Here is an 18,276-nt window from a genome sequence, read left to right on the forward strand (position 1 = left end):
TATTGCTTTTGCTGTGATTTAATAACTGTATAAAATAAATATTACCTCCACATAAAACAACTAGATGAAATATATCAACCAGAGAGCTACTAATTCATGAATATGGCTGTTACTAATAGTCTACCAAATATTAAACAATTTACCATTTAGGAATTATCATGGCATGAAAAGCAGAAACATACTGAAACACAGACTTTTGAATGTTATGCTCTGTTACCTTAAATGCCAAGCAATGTAATCACTGTGTATACCAAATCAAATTCCTAAATGAGTAGGAGATGAGTTATTTAAAGCAGAAAAAAATTAAATCTAGAATTATTGTTCCTATTAAAACAAAGTATGACTGAAGAAAACTTGTAGACAAACCAAAAAAGCTGAGGATAAAATATCTGAAAGAAAATATTAAAGAAATTATTTGATGTCTAAAACTAGTTTAAGTTTTCTTATAAAGAAAATATATGAACAAATTTACCATTAAAGTAAAACCAAACAAAACCTGTAATTGTAAAAGTGATTACTTTGAACTTTGTTAAAATTGAATTCCTTTAAAAGAAAATGAAATTACCATCCCAAGGTAAAATCAAAACACATAAAATATCCTAACAAGTAATAATATGAAGACAATTTTAAATCAAATCATCTGATAACATAGCTTATAAAAAGGTGATCTAGTCAATAGATAATGTTAATAACTCATTGTCACTAACCATCAGTGAAATTTAAAAAAAATACAACTTCAACACGCCTCTATTACAATCAGTTAAAATAGTTGTGACAATGCCTACTGTTGACAAGGAGCATCCAGATGTCTCACAGAACTTTTGTGCAATGTGAAACTGCTCTCCTAATTTAGAAAATAGCTCATATTTTACTCTAAATTTAAAAAGATTTTCATACTGCAACTGAATAGTCTGTAGCACAAATTTTATCCAGGAAAATGTGAGAAATTTTCTGTTGAAAGATGTGTATACAAATGTACACAATAGCTTTATTCATAACAACTTTCAGTCACTCTCAATCTACATGTTCAGCAGACTTAAGTTATAGTTTATATACATTTTTTAGTCTTTATTATGTTTTGATTCAGTGTGTGTGTGTGTGTGTGTGTGTGTGTGTGTGTGTGTGTTGTGTTGTGTTGTGTTCATATAATAGTGTTCCCACAGAAGACAGAGGACAGCTGGAGGGAGTTGGTTCTTTCCTTCCACCACATGAACCCTGTGCTTAAGGTCCTCATCTTTGGTGACAAGTGTCATTATCTAATGGGCAACTTTGCAACCCCCAAGATGCAGAGGTTCTGATGCATTATTGTAGCCTCTGACCAGACAGTACACATATATGCATGCAGGCAAAACCCATAAACATAAAAATTTTAAACAAATAAAACTAATGATAAAACGCATACAAACATTTCCAAAAATGCTGTATAATGATGTTATAAAACTAGAATAAAGTCTGAGAGGCATAGAATTTCAGATGGCTTCCCAACCAAATTAAAAAGTAAAATGTTAAATATAGTTTGGATTTTATTATTTGAAATAATATTTTATTATATTTATTAGTCTTCATAGAATCATTGTAGAATTTTGAAAATTACTTTTTGCATTTAAAATGAAATTTGGTCATCAATAATCATAAGAATAAGCCAAAAATATTGGAGCATATGTCTCTTACCTTTTCTCAAAGTTGTTTCAAATCTGATATTTTAAAAAAAAACCATTTAAGTGAGGCTGTAATTTAGGTGTAACATTGTAAATGACAAAAATCACTGGACATCATCAATAAAGCTCTCTATTGGGCTCTTTGAATTGCTCTTCATTACCAGAATTATGATCACTGTGGTTTAGAACACAGGTTTAAAATGTTTATGGAGTTAAATTTATTTTTTGTTTGTTTGTTTTTAGAGACAGGGTTTCTCTGTGTAGTTTTGGTGCCTGTCCTGGATCTCGCTCTGTAGACCAGGCTGGCCTCGAACTCATAGAGATCCACCTGGCTTTGCCTCCCCAGTGCTGGGATTAAAGGCGTGTGCCACCACCGCCTGGCAGAGTTAAAATGATAAGATTATCATTTATGAATTAAAACCAAGCTGGGTGTAATTCCCCATGATTCAGTGTTCTCCTTTTAGTTGACAGACATAAGAGATTATAAAACCAGAAACTCATAATGTTCAAATTCTCTCTTTTTTAAAAAAATTCAAGCTATTACATGTAAGTGGCAAGTCTAATCAATGTCATTCTTCTCTTGTCTAGTAAATATTTTGTTGATTTAAATTCACTTAAAGGCATCATGCAAACATTCTCCAATGATTGTAATTGACTGAACCTTCAGGAAGGGGAATGAGGCTGGTGCATTTTATGAACTTTAAGAAAAACTTTGTGAATAATTGAATAACTGTAGGTGTTGAGGACTATTTTCCCAACTGTTCAAAGTGATAATTCTAGGCACTTTCATCACAGTTTGGGATGTACACTCACCCTTCTTTCTGAAAGTCTTAATGCCAAATTTTTCTTGCCACTTGCAGAATCACAAATGCTAATGTTTGCAATCACAGGTACTCAGCATCCTACTATATTCAGTGATAAAGGTCAAGACCTAGTCCTCAGTCTCAGCTTTTTGAAGCTAGTTTAATCACAGCTCAGCATCCCTAAGGGCTTCATTAGCTCTAGGTAGCACATACACTCACTTTTCATACTCACTCGAGTGGTCCCTATTGTATTCTTCAGATGGTTTTCCCTGAGTTTATAATCCCAGCTACCAAATAACAAGAGATCACACTCTCCAAGGATTTTCAATTCTCAGGGAGCAGACTGTTGAAAAGAGAAGTAGTTGTCTTTCCAGGTTCCCGGTAGGCTAATTTTTTTTCCTTTTTAAATAATAATCATTTGTATTATTTTAAATTATAATGTAATTGGTTCATTTATTCTTTCCTTTTGCTCACTCTAGCCTCTCTTAAGCAGCCCCTTGCTGTTTCTCAAACACATGGCCTCTTTTTTCACAGAATTTATTTTTATAGTTTGAAAATTTCCTATGTGCATATGATATGAAGAAATCCATCCCCATTTCCTCCTATTAGTAATCTCACTTTAACCTTCCAAATTTATGCATTCTTTCTCATTTTAAGTTTTTTTTTAATTCCTAGATTATTTCTGAAAGGTGAAAATTCATGCAATATGACAACTAGTAGATCGTTATGAACACTGAAGTAATTGAAAGGACATAGTACAGTTCACTGATAATGACAACTGATAGGACAGGAAGATGTTTCTTCAGAATGGCCTAATTCAGAGTCCAGAGTCCATGCTGAGGTCAGGCTACTTGCACAGGAATGTGACTCCATCCATGATAGGAATTTTCCAATGGCCTTCCACATGGCTATTCAATGGTCTGTGAGACTCATCTGGGTCCTGGCAAAGACCAGATGAGCTCTGCTATGTATTATGTTATAATTTTATTTTAAAATTTTAATGTATTTTCTTTAAAATATAATTGCATCACTTCCCCCCTTCTATTTCCTCTTTCTGTTAATCCCTGGTGTCCTTTCCACTTTTACTTTCCAAAACTATGCATTCTTTCTCATTTTATTTTTTGAATTTAAAATTATTTTTAAATTTTGTTTTTAAATTCTAATGCATTTTCATTCAAATATAATTAAATCACTTTACCCCTTCTATTAACCTCTAGTCCATCCCAATTCCCCTCACTGTAATAACTTCCATGTCCCCTGCCTCACTCTCAAATTCAGGAAGTCAGAAAAATGAAGTAAAGGTGGGGCTCCAACTTGGGAGGGGGAAGGGAGGTCAGTACAGAAGAAGGTGGAAGGAGGGGCAGATAATTCTAAGGCTGTGTGATAAAGCCTCAGAGAATCAGAGAATCATTACTTTATATGTGTCTAAATTATACACAATTCAAATTAGTACATGTAAATACGTACACACGCACACACATGCACACACACACACACACACACACACACACACCACCACCACCACCACCACCACCACCGCCGCTGCTGCAATACAGACTATTGCTGTTGCCCTTGGTTGCCTCTCAGAGGTTGAATGTAGGTCCCTACTACTGAAGAGATCATTTACCTAGGACACAGGACTTAGATTATTCTAGCTGAATCTAATCTGAAAGCGTCTTTCTTGCAGTATAGCTTACATGGTAGCAGATAATAGAGTATAAGCTGCCAAAACAGGGAAATAACTAATAGTCCCATCCAGCTGTGGCACCTATGAACCAAAACAATGATACAACATTCAAGATATCTCTAAATGTACAATAGTGGCATTCACATGCTGACAATAACCAATAATTTTCTGCTTGTGCTTAAGGGCAACTCAACAGGAAAGAAATAATTACTGATACCAGAACCTAGCTGACATCTTGAGGATAGCAAGTTTGTGGATCTTGGTATAGAGTCCATTAATGTCACTCTACTAGAGCAGCATAATTCCTACTACATTCTAAATCTTATTCTTATACACACAGGTATGTGTATTTATCACCCACCACCAAGAAACTCCTCTTTAAAGCAAACTGAGACCATCTCGTAAAACCACAACCAGACACAATACATAGATATACAGATCCCGGGTGCTCAGTCCCAATATATAAATCTACATCACACCTCCTGTATCTATGGCTCAGGGAACAAAGCAGAAGAGGAGGCAGAATGATTATAAGCACCAGAACACTAGGAAGTCTTGGGGGCAACGTACTTTTCCAGAAATAGTAGCATAAGCAAAGTCAGAAAAAAATGGCAATATCAGTAGAAATGTTAATGCAGAATGGGGGAAATCTCACAGAGTCCCACCTCTAGAGAAATAACTGTAGATAACAAATGACTGCTGGAGGGAGGAAGAATATCATCTTCCAGGTATCATCTCCTAATTGGTTATCCAATATAAAGTGATCAGCCCTGAAACCACATACTCACAAATAAAAAGTCAGACTCAGAAGGTTATAGTTATACATATTTGTATATGTTTGTGAGAGACAATAATAATAAAAAGGGGAAATGTTTCTATCATCAGAAACTTGTAAATTACAGGCAAATATTTACACACATTCAGTATATGTACTAACAATCAAACTGTGATCAATCAGGTTTATGAGTCTTAAAAATCTGCATTTCCTCATCCCTCTGCCAGGGGCCCCTCAAACAGAACAAGCTACACAACTGTCCCCCACATGCAGAGGGCCTAGTTTGGTCCCATGGAGGTTCCACATCTGTCGGTCTAGTGCTCATAAATTCCCACAAACTTGGTTCAGTTTTCTTTCTAGATTTCCCCATCATGATCTTGACCACCTTTGCTCATACAATCCCTTCTCCCTTTCTGACTGGAGTTCTGGAGCTCTGCATCTGCTTCCATCAGTTACTTGATAAAGGCTCCATCCCTAGTGTTAATGTTGTGAACAGCCGAGAGTCTTTCATGAGTTTGGACCAAGGTGCCCCACAGCTGGTGAGATGCACTATTCGGGTAAGGCAGAAGTCACCTTGGCACTGTGAAAAGTTATTCACAAGGCAGATATGACATCCATGTGAACTTTTATTATTAAAGAAAGACACACAGAAACAGAGAGAGAGAGAGAGAGAGAGAGAGAGAGAGAGAGAGAGAGAAACACAGAGAGAGGGAGGGCGAAGGGAGGGAAGGGGGGAGGGAGGGGGAGGGAGGGAAGGAGGGAGGGGGAGAGAGGAAGGAAAGGAGGGAAGGAGAGGGAGGAAGGGAGGGAGGGAGGGAGGGAGGGAGGGAGGGAGGGAGGGAGGGAGGGAGGGAGGGAGGGAGGGAGGTGCTTGCTATCTATGGTGAGAGGGAAGAGAGAGAGAGAGTGAAGTAGAAGTTTTTTCCTTAAAGGTAACTTTACATAAGATGGTGTCAGGATGCTGGATGGGTACCCAAGGGGCAGTTCAGAATAACACCTGGTGCACGAGCTGACTTTTTGGAACCCATTCCCTATGGTGGGATACCTTGCTCAGCTTTAATGCAGAGGGAAGGGGCTTTGTCCTGCCTCACCTGAATGTACCAGGCTTTTTTAACTCCCCATGGGCAGCCTTACCCTTTTCGAGGAGTGCATGGGGGTTGGTGGGTAGGGAGAGCAAGGGGTTAGAGGAAGGTCTGTGGTAGGTATGTAAAATAAAAAAGAAAATTTAAATAAAAACTGCATTTCCTACAGTCATCTAGCCATTGCTATTCCTTGACAAGCCACATTATAATGAGCAGGTTTGAACAAGCCAGAACACACCCTGAACAATTATATCTTATTTATATAAGGACTAGAGAATTTAAAATAATAAGCAGTTGTTCCGTTGAACAAAGTTTTGATTTTCTTACCATGTATAAGTCTTTGATAGCTGTACTTCATTAAAAACCCTATTCTACTTTATGACTTTTAGTTATGTAGACAAGTCTGTCCACAAAATCACCATTTTCCTTCCTAAGCCACTAAAGAAGGTTTATTCATAGACATACATCTATTTATCTGTAAGCCTTATCAAAGTTTTGTTGTATTTTATTAATCATGATGTTTTTGGGTTGTTTTTTTTTTTTGAGTCATGATGTTATGGTTGGAGAACAATGTAATACTTAACTATGGGGGCTGATTGTTAATCTAAATGCTCTTTTCCAGAGATAAAGGTAAAAACAATGGTTATGCAGGTACAAATAAGCAAAAAATATGCACATATCTGTAACTGATTTCCCTAACTAAGTGAGAAAGATAGAAAAAAAAATAAGATAGACAACAAACCAGCCATGAGTGCACTGAGTCTGGGTTACTTCACTTAATATGATGCTGTCCAGATCCATCCCTTTTCATGGTAATCTCATTATTTTGTCATTTGCACAGTTGAAGAAAATACTATTGCCTTTGGATATATGTTCAGGAGTGGTACTGTTGGATCTTACCAAAGTTATAATTTTAAATATTTGAGAAACCTCCAAATGAATTTCCATAATAGAGGAACTAGCTTCCATTCCTACCAGTGGTGAATAAAAGTTCCTCTTTGCCACACCTTTTAAAGTATTTGTTGATTATTTTCTTTTTAAGACATTTATTTATTTATATGTGTGTATTTTTCTTACGTATATGTATGATATCTACACTCAATCTTGATGCACAAAAAGACCAGAAGATGGTTTTGAATCCTTTAGAACTAGAGTTACAGACAGTTGTTAGAGCCATAAGGAATCAAAATGAGCAAATTATAAAATGCCACATGTATGATACAGACAAAACATATTCTTAGTCAATCAAACTGATTAATCATGAATGTAAGTATATGAATATACCAAGCTGTAAGAGTTGTGCTTGTTGTAGTCTTTGAATCTGCCCATAGTTGACTAAATGAAGAGGAGACTTACAACGAAGAATATAAACAAACTAGAGATGGTCAGGTTTGTGCCAAATATGTTAAATGTAGAAAAATAGATAGTCAGCACTTTGTTGAAAGATTTCTCAGGGCAAGGCTGCTTCAGAAATGGATGGTGATCTCTGAAAAAATAGTGGTTGATCACAACAAATGTTCATAAAGGAATTCTAAGTATGTACACCATATGATCTAATGTGTAATCATACCAATACAGGAACTCCTAAAGTCAAGTAAATCAAATGGGACATAAAGATGTCAGAAAGCAAGGGGTCACACATGTTAACATAGTATATATCATTTCACTTTATTGATTTTTGATAATGAAGATTAGAAATATTTTGCTTATTGGTTGTATCAAACTAAATAGAAAAATTACATAGAAATACAAAAGCATAGAATTATTCTATCATTGTATTATTAAAACTTTTTCCTTAAAACTTAAAATTCTTTTTACTTATTAATATCTCCTCATGTATAGTTATTGCAATACAATTCAAAAAATGTTGACACGAGGTGAATTCTGGAGCTCTATAACATAGAAAAGTGTTGTACAATTTCCAAATTTTTCTCAAGACAGAGTTTCTCTGTGTAGCCTTGGCTGTCCTGGAACTCACCCTGTAGACCTGACTGGCTTTGAACTCATAGAGATCCACCTGCCTCTGCCACACAAGTAATGGGATTAAAAGCATTTGCCACCATTGCCCGGGTAGATATTCACAAATCTTAAAAATTAATCTAAGCAATGACATATCTAAAGTGATCAAAGGCCTGTTTCTATTTACAATAAAATATGTAATCATTTCATCAAAGTACTCTTCTGTCCAGAATTTTCTTCAGAGCAGATTTGACATCCTGATTTCTCAGGCTGTAAATCAGTGGGTTCAGCATGGGAACAACAGTAGTATAAAACACAGATGACACTTTCCCTTGTTCCACTGAGTTTCCAGATGATGGCTGTAAGTACATGAATGCAGCAGAACCAAAGTAGATAGCAACGGCAGAGATGTGGGAACAGCAGGTGCTGAAGGCCTTGGATCTTCCCCCGGTGGATTGAATGTGCAGGATGCTAACAATGATGAAGATGTAAGAGCTAAGGATGGTCACAGCTGGTACAACAATGTTCAATACACTGAAGGACAGTGCTAGTACTTCATTAATAAAAGTACTAGAACAAGAGAGCTCCAGTAATGGGAAAAGATCACAGAAGTAATGGTTAATTATATTAGACTTACAGAAAAGCACTCTTAGCAGGAAGGCAGTGTGAACTGTGGCACTTAGTAAGCCCATACCATAGACCCCAGAAACCATCCACAAACAGACGTGATAGGACATGGTTACATTGTAAAGTAAAGGGTTAGAGATAGCCACATAGCGGTCATATGCCATTGCAGCCAACATGTGACATTCTGCAACAGCAAAAGCACAGAAGAAATAAAACTGAGCTATGCATTCTGGGTAGGGGATGACATTCTTCTCAGTCACAAAGTTCAGCAGCATTTTGGGAGTAATGACAGTGGAATGACAGCAGTCAATAAAGGACAGACTGCTGAGTAAATAATACATGGGTGTGTGCAGCTGAGAACTAAACAGAATCAAGATGATCATGCCCAGGTTTCCCACAACTGTAAACAAATAGACTCCTAGGAAGATGAGCAATAGGGGCAACTGGAGCTCTGGGATCTCATTTAACCCAGCAAGGATGAACTCAGTCACAGCAGTATTATTTAATTCTTCCATTCTTTTTTGGAAATTGTATGTGAAAAGAAAATTTTATATAGAAGAAAATTTTGAGTGTCCATTCTCTTATCACTCAATGAATTTTGAATCAGAATTCAAATATTTTCAGATATTTCAAATCTTCTGCCGTCTTGTTTTCTATATAAGCAATCAGAGATTTTGCAATCCTGTAGAAAGGAGACATGGAAAGATATAATTACACAGATCTTTACATACAAGTCAGTTGTGTCATAATAATTATTTTTAATGGTACTCATTTCCTACCACATTCAAACCATTCTAGCACACTTAATTGAGTGTTTCAAGAATTTCTCATTTTATATTTATAGTATTTCTCTTTTGATGAAAAGTTTTAGTTATGGTAATATAGACACCTTATCCACAAGAGATCCATACACATAACTGCAGTTAATGGTGAAGTAATTGAAAAATTTATACTAAAAACTATAAACAATGGAATTTTCTTCCAGTTCACAATATCTACCACAACTTTAGATACTTAGCTAGGGAAATCAAACCCCCAAAATGAACTAAAAACTCAATAGATTATAAGTCAAGAAGATAAAACATCTACTAGTATGTAACTTTAATCAAGCATATAGAAAAATAAAGAATTGGTTGAGGAAAACTGTTAAATGCAGTTAGCAATATGTCAGGGTAGTGTTAGAAAACAGAAATCACAGGAGAGTTGAAGATGGTGTAAGATACTCACCAACAGACTCAGGTGAGATATCTTATAATTCTTTGTTTGACCTTTGTTTTTCTTTGACCTAGCAGTTGTGGTTGACCATACCCCACAAAGGACAGCTGTCCCCAACTGGAGGCAATTCTAAATCATAGGTAGAAGCTTCATAATGACTACAGGTTGATATTGTTCTCTTGTGATTATTTAAAGCAGTTGCTTATATGGTAACACGAGATTTCTTATTTTCCCAACTACTTTTATTGAAAGAAGATCTCATTCCTAACTTAATGCTTCTCTACAATAGTACACCTATACTATAAATGTTGAGAAACATATATTGTGACAGAATGTATCTTCCAAATTAGGATTGTTGGAAACTTAACACCAAAGACTGACTACTGAATGAACAATTAAGGTGAGAATGGGTTATGTGGCAAACAAATTAAAGCTGTCATGAAAACTGTTTATTTGCCACAGGTGTGGGATCCTAACATGGGGCTGAGTTTGGTGTTTTCTTTATATCTTTCATTTGAACTTTCTTGTTCCTTCAGCCTTTACTGTATCACCATTCCACAGAAGGAACTTCTCTTGAGTGAGCTTTTGGTCTTCAGCTTCTCAGCCTTCAGAAACTTATGACAAGATAAATACAATTCTGATCACTACACATTACCCTCCTGTGGTATTCTGTTACTAAGTTACACTGAAAAGAACTCACTAAGACACATGACCTATATCTTTGAGTCTGTGTTCATTGGCTTGTTTTACTATGATTCTTGTCCTTTGCAAAGATGCTCCAAGAAATATTAGTCTTCATCACAAAAGCTCAATAATATGTTTCTGAATCATGTTAGATATAACCATGCTTGTGGACTTTGACCAATTTGGTTTGTCTCACGTTTAAGCATCCCAGTTCTAGGAAACATTCTTAATTCCATTGCCTTCTGTTGAGCTCTGCTTGTGTGCCCTGAGTGTTTGTATGCTTTTGTCCTTGGTCAAGAATTCCTGAATACCTTCTATGTATAGTTCATCTTAAGCTCCCATTGTCAGATGCATTTTAAATATGAATGAATCACAAGCAAAATACCAAAAATATTAATGATTAAAAAATTCTTTTCTGTACCACTAAACTGAAATGCAAAGAACCACATATTTGTAACATATATGATTTCATAGGTTTTTACTTTGTATTGTTCATGTCAATTCTGTCTTGAAACAGCATTATATCAATAATTGGGATGTTAGAAAATAAAAAAAAATTGCTATGTAATTTATTAGAAATAGTAATGAATAGTTATGTGCTGATAATTATTTGAGGAAATATTGTTAGGATATTAATGTGGACCTATATTAAAACTAATTTAAAAATGTTAAGCATACAGTTTCCTGTGGCTATCAGGACCAAGAGAGAAAGAATAAAGATGATTAACTCTTCATGATTCTATAGACTATAAGAGCATAGGTAGGAAAACAAAGCACAGTATTAAATATGTTTTTCAGAAAGGTCCGGAAAGACCACAGCAAAATGATACAAGTTTGTACTCAGGGAATGGTATCAACAAAATAAAACTTTCTCTTTTTTTAGACCATGTCATGTGACATGACAGTATAGAAACATACATTGAGTATTCCCACATTACATGTTATAATCTTCCTTTAAGCTTTACTCTTATATCCTTACCCTTTTAAATATATTTTTGTTCATGTAAATGTAACATTTGTGTATCATTCAATAATTTTTCACAATTTTTTTTATAAAAAATAAAATCACTACAATAAAGCTTCATTAGCCTTGCAAATATACACTGTATTAAAACCCAAATTAAGTTATTTGTTATTTAAAATATTTTTTGGTTTTTTGCAAGACAAAGTTTCTCTGCATAGTTTTTGTGCCTGTCCTGGATTTCATTCTGTAGAATAGGCTGGCCTCAAACTCACAGAGATCTGCCTTGCTCTGCTTCCAGATTTCTGGGATTAAAGGCGTGCACCACCACCACTCGGTATAAACAATGTTTAATTTAATTACATGACAATATCTTTCCTCTCACCCAAGTCCTTCCAGTCCATATCCCTGGCCCCTAGCCTCCTAACTTTAAGTTGTTTTTCAATTACAAACAAAACCCCAATACAATGACAAACTTCCACAAAACATGAAAATGAAATAAAACCATGCCCCTCCATATAAAACCACCAAAGTATAACCAAATTATAGCACACACACACACACACACACACACACACACACACACACACACACACACACACACACACACACAAAGGAAAACAGAATATCCAAAAGCCCTGTGGAGTCCATTGTATGTTGGCCAACTACTCCTGAACATGAAGTCTATCCTGGAGTGCTTGATATAACCAGTGTCACTCTATTGGAGAAAAATACATCCTGATCTGCAGACAGGATGTAGAGAGAGTAAGATTAGTCCTGGGATGGACTTTTTACACCTCAAAGTCCATCTCCAATGACACAGGTCTTCAATGAGGACACAACTCTTACAAAAACGTCACAACTCCTAATCTTTTCTCCACAGTTTATCAACCTATATGCAAATATTAAAATATATGAGTTTATGGGGGCCATTCCCACTCAAATCATGACAACTATGCAATTCCAACTGATCAGTCCTAAAAGCATACACATATGAGCAACACTCAATGGGCTACTCATGTTTTATGTGTATATTATATATGTGTATATATGTAACAATAATTATTGAAAAAGTCAGTAATTTGAGGATTGTTGGGAGAAAACAGGAAAAGTTGTAAAGGAGAGAAGTGTTTGAAATGATGCAAATATGGAGTTTTCATATATGAAATTCTCAAAATAATTTTAAATTGAAACAAATATTAGTAAACAGTATTATCAATGCCATTTTAAAAGGGAAGCAAGGATCTTGGAATGGTGATAGATCTTGCAAGGCAAAAAGTCACACATGTCTAATGACAATAGAATGTAAAAAAAATAGTGGGAGTCTAAGATTTTCACAAGCCAAGGACTTGTATCTGGACATACCTCTCCTTCTTCCCAGACAGCAAGACATTGGCTTATTTTCTTCTCCTTCACACTAGAAGGAGAAATGACTTTGAACATGTGAGGGACAGATTAACCAGAATTACCTGTTAAGCCACTGTTCCTTAAAGTGGATTCACAAAGTCACTGATTCTACCAGGGTTGGTTGGTATAAACATTTTATATGCAGGCATAGACAACAAGAGATTACTTAGGAAGAGAGAAGTGAGAGTTATCTCCCTCTCGAGTCTCATCTCTAATGCTTCATCTCTGGGGAAATCAACAACCAGAATTAACATATATCCCCCCGTGGTTCTCCAGTGTGTAATGTTATCCAGGGGTAGTTTTTTAAAGTATAGAATTAATACAAATATGTAAAAACCACAAAAACATCCCTGAAACTTTAAAGATATAAACTGAAGGGATTTAAAAAATTAGTTTCCCCAAAAGAAAAAAAAAAAGTAAAGAACAGGAAAAGGAACTAAAATAACTTGGACTTTGCAGCTCTTATTGACATCTACCAGATGTGCTCTGATAGTGTGAGGGAGTTGCAAAAAACTTTTGCTTGGACAGTTTACCCAAGAAATGAATAAAAGCAGCTTTCTCTCCACCCAAATAAAAATTTAGATATTTTAAATGATGTATAAGAAGTGGCAAACAAGACTAATAATGCAAAACTAGGAGGAGACTTGGAGACTCTGTTGCCAGTTAAGGCAGATGCCATCAAGAGTTACTTGGTGTTTCCTAAAAAAAAAAAAAATCTAGTAACATGCCAAGAGGAGTAGATATATTCACTCCTTCCTCTCTTCAAGACCAACAAGAACTTAATTGTGAAAGAAGAGTATAAAACATACAATATACTTTCTGATTGATTAAGAAAAAGAGTGTAAAATATAAAAATATCCATGAGGAAAGTGTTTCCACAGAAGATATAAAGTAGAAAAAATGTGTATATATCACTTTAGTTCAGTTTTCTCAGAATTTTTGGTTGGGTTATCAGAAAGCTAAATATCTATCAAATATGAACAATGCATTGAGACCTCTTTCCTCTTTTCTTTGTCCTTCAGAATATTCTTTTTTGTGGTATTTCTAACTTAAGAAATTTTTTATTCATTTTACATACCAACCGCAAATCCCCCATCATTACTCTTCCCACTGCACTCCAGCCTTCTCCCCTGACCCATCCCCCATTTCCTCAGAATTCTTAAGTTCTTGTGTGTAGGAAATATCTTACAGCTCATTCTGTGTTACATAATATAGTTCTACATACGTAGAAAGAATAAGGTATAAATTTGTATGTTTTAAATTCTTATTTAAGTCAAATCAGATAAATACTGTGATATTTGTTTGTCAACAAAATTAATAAAGAATGCTAACTACATAAAATATTAAGACAACTAAATCAAAGTACATAAGTGTATGTAATCATTGGTCAACATAAATGAGCATGTCTGAAAAGATCCAGGAAAATGAGACATGATAGGAAAATGATATTCCTTAAAATGAAAATTCTTAATTTGCAGAGAAAATGTAGGCAATTTAGAATGCTTTTTCAATTAGCATGATTTCTTTGTAGTGAAATTGAGGTTTCAGGAAAACTGAAATACTTTATCTTTCATAATATACATATAGAATATTTTGTACCATTCAGTATTTTCTAGGTTAATGATATGAGAGAAGAGAATTGCTGGAGTAATCTTATTTTAATAAATAGTTTATTGCATGTGGTAGTTGTATGTTGCAGGTAAGTTTTGATCATATGAACTCAGTGAATATCTCAGTACCTTTCTTAGAGTGTAAAGTCTTAAGTTCTGAGTTCCTAGTTCTGTCTCAACAATAGTGTTCTATCAATAACTTGAATTATGCCATATTAAAATTGTTATATTTAGCAACTATATGTATAAATAAAATGCATATATACATGAAATAATGATTAATGAAAAAAGATCCTGATTTTTAAAGAGAATGCAGAAGGCTATCTATGAGGAATTGGAGTTAGAATAGGGGATGGAAAATCTTCTAATGAAATTACAATCTCAAAATAATTAAAAAAGAAGATATTATATTGTCAGATGTAATGGAGTTAATTATTCAAAAAATTTTCTTTAGGTATTACTATGAACAAATGTCGAAAGAGATTGAAAAGTGTTAAACACACAATTTTCTATAGGTCATCAGCATAGGAAGATAAATAAAGATTAGATGCCCTTCAGAATGCTAGGCAAAGATCACATATGGATACACATGGTGTTTAGGAAGTTTCTGGTGGAACACAACTACTGTGATGCTGGTCCATAATTCTGAATGTGTAGCAATCAATGAGGTCTATTTAGGGAATAATAAAATAAAGAACATATACATAAATGCAATTAATGATAACAATGGGGAAGAGTAAGAAGAGATATATTGAATCTTTCAGGGTAGGAAAACAAAAGGAGAAATGGTGCGAGCACATTACAATCTGTAGAAAAGAGAGAAGTTCTCTTAAATTAAAAGGAAACATTTTCTTCTTTGCCCCAAGTATTTATTATATGACAGACATTTAAATAAAAATACATTAAAGAGGACCACAGTCATAATTTAAAAATCTCCTTTTAAACTTTATCGTTGTATCCTATTTTAACAGGTTTATAAATTTTATGGCCATTGATGTGTTTGTTTTATTTGCATTTAGCTATATTTTAGTTACATATTTATCATTATAAATTATGTACTACTTTTCCTTACACTAAAATTCATTTGCAAAAAATTTATAATGCCTTGATTATGTGAATAAAAATATTCAACAAGCTATATCAACAGCTCCAAAATGACTATAAAACATTACACCCTGCCAGGCAGTGGTGGTACACACCTTTAATTCCAGCACTTGGGAGGCAGAGGCAGGCAGATCTCTGTGAGTTTGAGGTCAGCCTGGTCTACAGAGTGAGATCCAGAACAGGCACCAAAACTGCACAGAGAAACCCCGTCTCAAAAAACAAAAACAAAAACAAAAGCATCAGACCTTGCCTTAAAATGTGTAAACATGGAAGCATTTTTCTTGATAGTCTACTAATGTAAAGAGAGGAATGAATGGGGAAACGGTGGTCATCCATACATATAGAACCTAGAAAGAAAGTGGCTCTAGACCAATAATTAGTCACACACCTCTGTTGAAATAGGATATAGAACAAGCAGAGGAATGGGAGATTTTAAGAATATGAACTTCTATCCAAACACAACCCTCCTTCTCGGTATTCAATATTTCTTCTTTCCTTTACTCTGTATTTTTAAAAAAAAAGAAAGAAAAAGAATAAAAGGGCATTGTGAATGGGAGGAGGGATAGCCAAAACTTGTCCTTTAAGTCACTAATCTCTACTGCTAATAAAGCTGGCTCCCAAAGACAATTGTCCCTCTCCCAAAGTTAGTTGCTATGAAGATTTCATATACTGTGCAGAGATTAGAAAATCAGATTAGAATGAATATTAATAAAGACCTCCTGCCAAAATCTCATCCCTCAGCTTTTAACCGTAGGGAAACCAACAGCCAAGCTTTCTATTTTCCTCTGTGAGTCTTAATTCTGCATTGTAATCAAGTGGTAGAACTGGATTTTTGATAAAATAAGAGTATAATAAAAGTATGTAAGAGATATTGAAAAGAGAGTAAATTACCAGGTTTTCTGAAACTTTAAAGTTATTTGCAAAAGATATTACCTAATGTTACTTCTGTCAAAGTAAAAAAATTGAGAAACAGAGATAATATCTATATCTATCTATCTATCTACACACACACACATACACACACACACACATATGAATGATTTGGACTTTTGGATCTTTATTGATAACTACCACATGTATTTATATAATATGACAGAGTCACAAAATTGTTTTAACGAAAATTTTTTCTGAGGATTAAATAAAAGCAGTTTTATAGACCTCCTAATTCAGTAAAATATAATATATGTCTTCATTATTGAAATTTTAAATATTTGATTAGATTTTTGAGAATTTCATCAAAGTGTTTGATATACATCCTTTAGCCACTAATCCCAGATCCACCTGCTTTTTATCTATTTTTTTATTCCTCCTATAAAGTCCAACTTTGTTGTCACACATTCTTGGATGTGTGGTATTTCCCCAGAGTGTGGTTGACTTATCAGAGGCTATTCAGAAAGAAAGGTGATCCTCCATCTCAGTGAAGCAAAAAGTACCAATAATGATTAGCTATAGGTACATCTTCATGCTCATTTCTAATCTCCATGTTGAGATTTGATCTAGTTTGGGCTTGCACAGATCTTGTGCATGCTGTCACATCTTACTCAGCTGTGAACTCTGTTAAATAAAATAACAAGAACATCTGGCCTGGACTGATACACCCACTGGTGCAATAGTGGCATGAAAATGTCAGGGGAAAACCACCCACTTTCTGATTGGATTTAAGGCCCACTGCTCAAGATGAAATTCATGTCATCAAATAAAGAGGCTCTCTCTAGACAAGCAATAGACACTAGGGGAAAAACTACTTCATTTATTTAAATATTGAAACAACTGATAACCTGTTTTCTTCCATAACAGTATTTGAAAACACCTATATTTTAGTTCTTGTCTTCTTCATAATGCCCACATTCCTCGGGGTCATTAGGCTTTCTTTTTTTATGTTAGGTACCCCATATTTTAAAAACCAATCTGATGTATAGGTTAATATTTTCTTAGGATCTTTCTCTAGCTATCATAATCACTGAAAATAGTGGGATTTTTATACTCTTCAAATACTTTATAATATTTTATATATGCATAAGCACTTTAAAAGACGAAATTCCATAAAGAGTATTTTTCTGTTTATTTCCCATCATTATGATAAAAGATTTACTGGATATTATTGAGTAATAAGATTAAAATTACATTCATATAAGCTTATATGTATTTGTATCTGTGTATGTGTCTGTGTGTGTGTATGTATAAGTGTGTGAATATGAACCTATTAGTCTTATTAATAAATACCTGCAGTCAAATATTGGGGTAATAACCTGAAAAATAGGAGAAGCAGAGGAGCATCCACCAGTTACTTCCTACCTCTCTGGATCCTCAGACTGAAAGAGGTGAGATCCTGTCTCTGCCCACCTTGTTACTTCCTCTCTCTGCCTGTGTTTGTGTGTGTCTTTGTGTGTGTATTAGACATTAGTAAGTACATACAAAAAAGCCAATAGTATATATAGTGCTCCAGATTGAATATGTCCCTTACAAAGTCACATGCTCAGTTCTTGGTTCTCAGATGCTGTGTGTCTTTTGGAGGATGGTGGAAACTGCATGAAGTGGGGCCCAGCTAGAAAAGGCAGGGCACCATTACCATTCTTCTTTCCCTCTAAAACCAAACATTGTGTTCTGTCTAGAAACAATGAAGGGAGCTTAATATGCTGAAGTCTCTGATATCATAATCCAAAATAAAGGATTCCTCTCAGATCTATTCAGATGGATGTTGTAG

The 18,276-nt window shown here is 34.8% G+C and overlaps 1 protein-coding gene across 1 annotated transcript; it reads right to left on the bottom strand.

The window, feature by feature from the left end:
* Positions 1-8,173: 8,173 nt before the first annotated feature.
* Positions 8,174-9,106, bottom strand: LOC102925323 (olfactory receptor 8G50-like). Its single transcript, XM_006992595.3, has one exon. The coding sequence runs from the start codon at positions 9,104-9,106 to the stop codon at positions 8,174-8,176; it is 933 nt and encodes a 310-aa protein (XP_006992657.3).
* Between the last annotated feature and the right edge of the window lie 9,170 nt (positions 9,107-18,276).

The sequence above is a fragment of the Peromyscus maniculatus genome, chromosome 7 (genome assembly GCF_049852395.1).
Source record: "Peromyscus maniculatus bairdii isolate BWxNUB_F1_BW_parent chromosome 7, HU_Pman_BW_mat_3.1, whole genome shotgun sequence".
In the NCBI taxonomy this organism is placed as follows: Eukaryota; Metazoa; Chordata; class Mammalia; order Rodentia; family Cricetidae; genus Peromyscus; species Peromyscus maniculatus.

Coding starts and splice junctions, on each gene's coding strand:
- LOC102925323 (XM_006992595.3), bottom strand. CDS start 9,106: ATGGAAGAATTAAATAATACTGCTGTGACTGAGTTCATCCTTGCTGGG.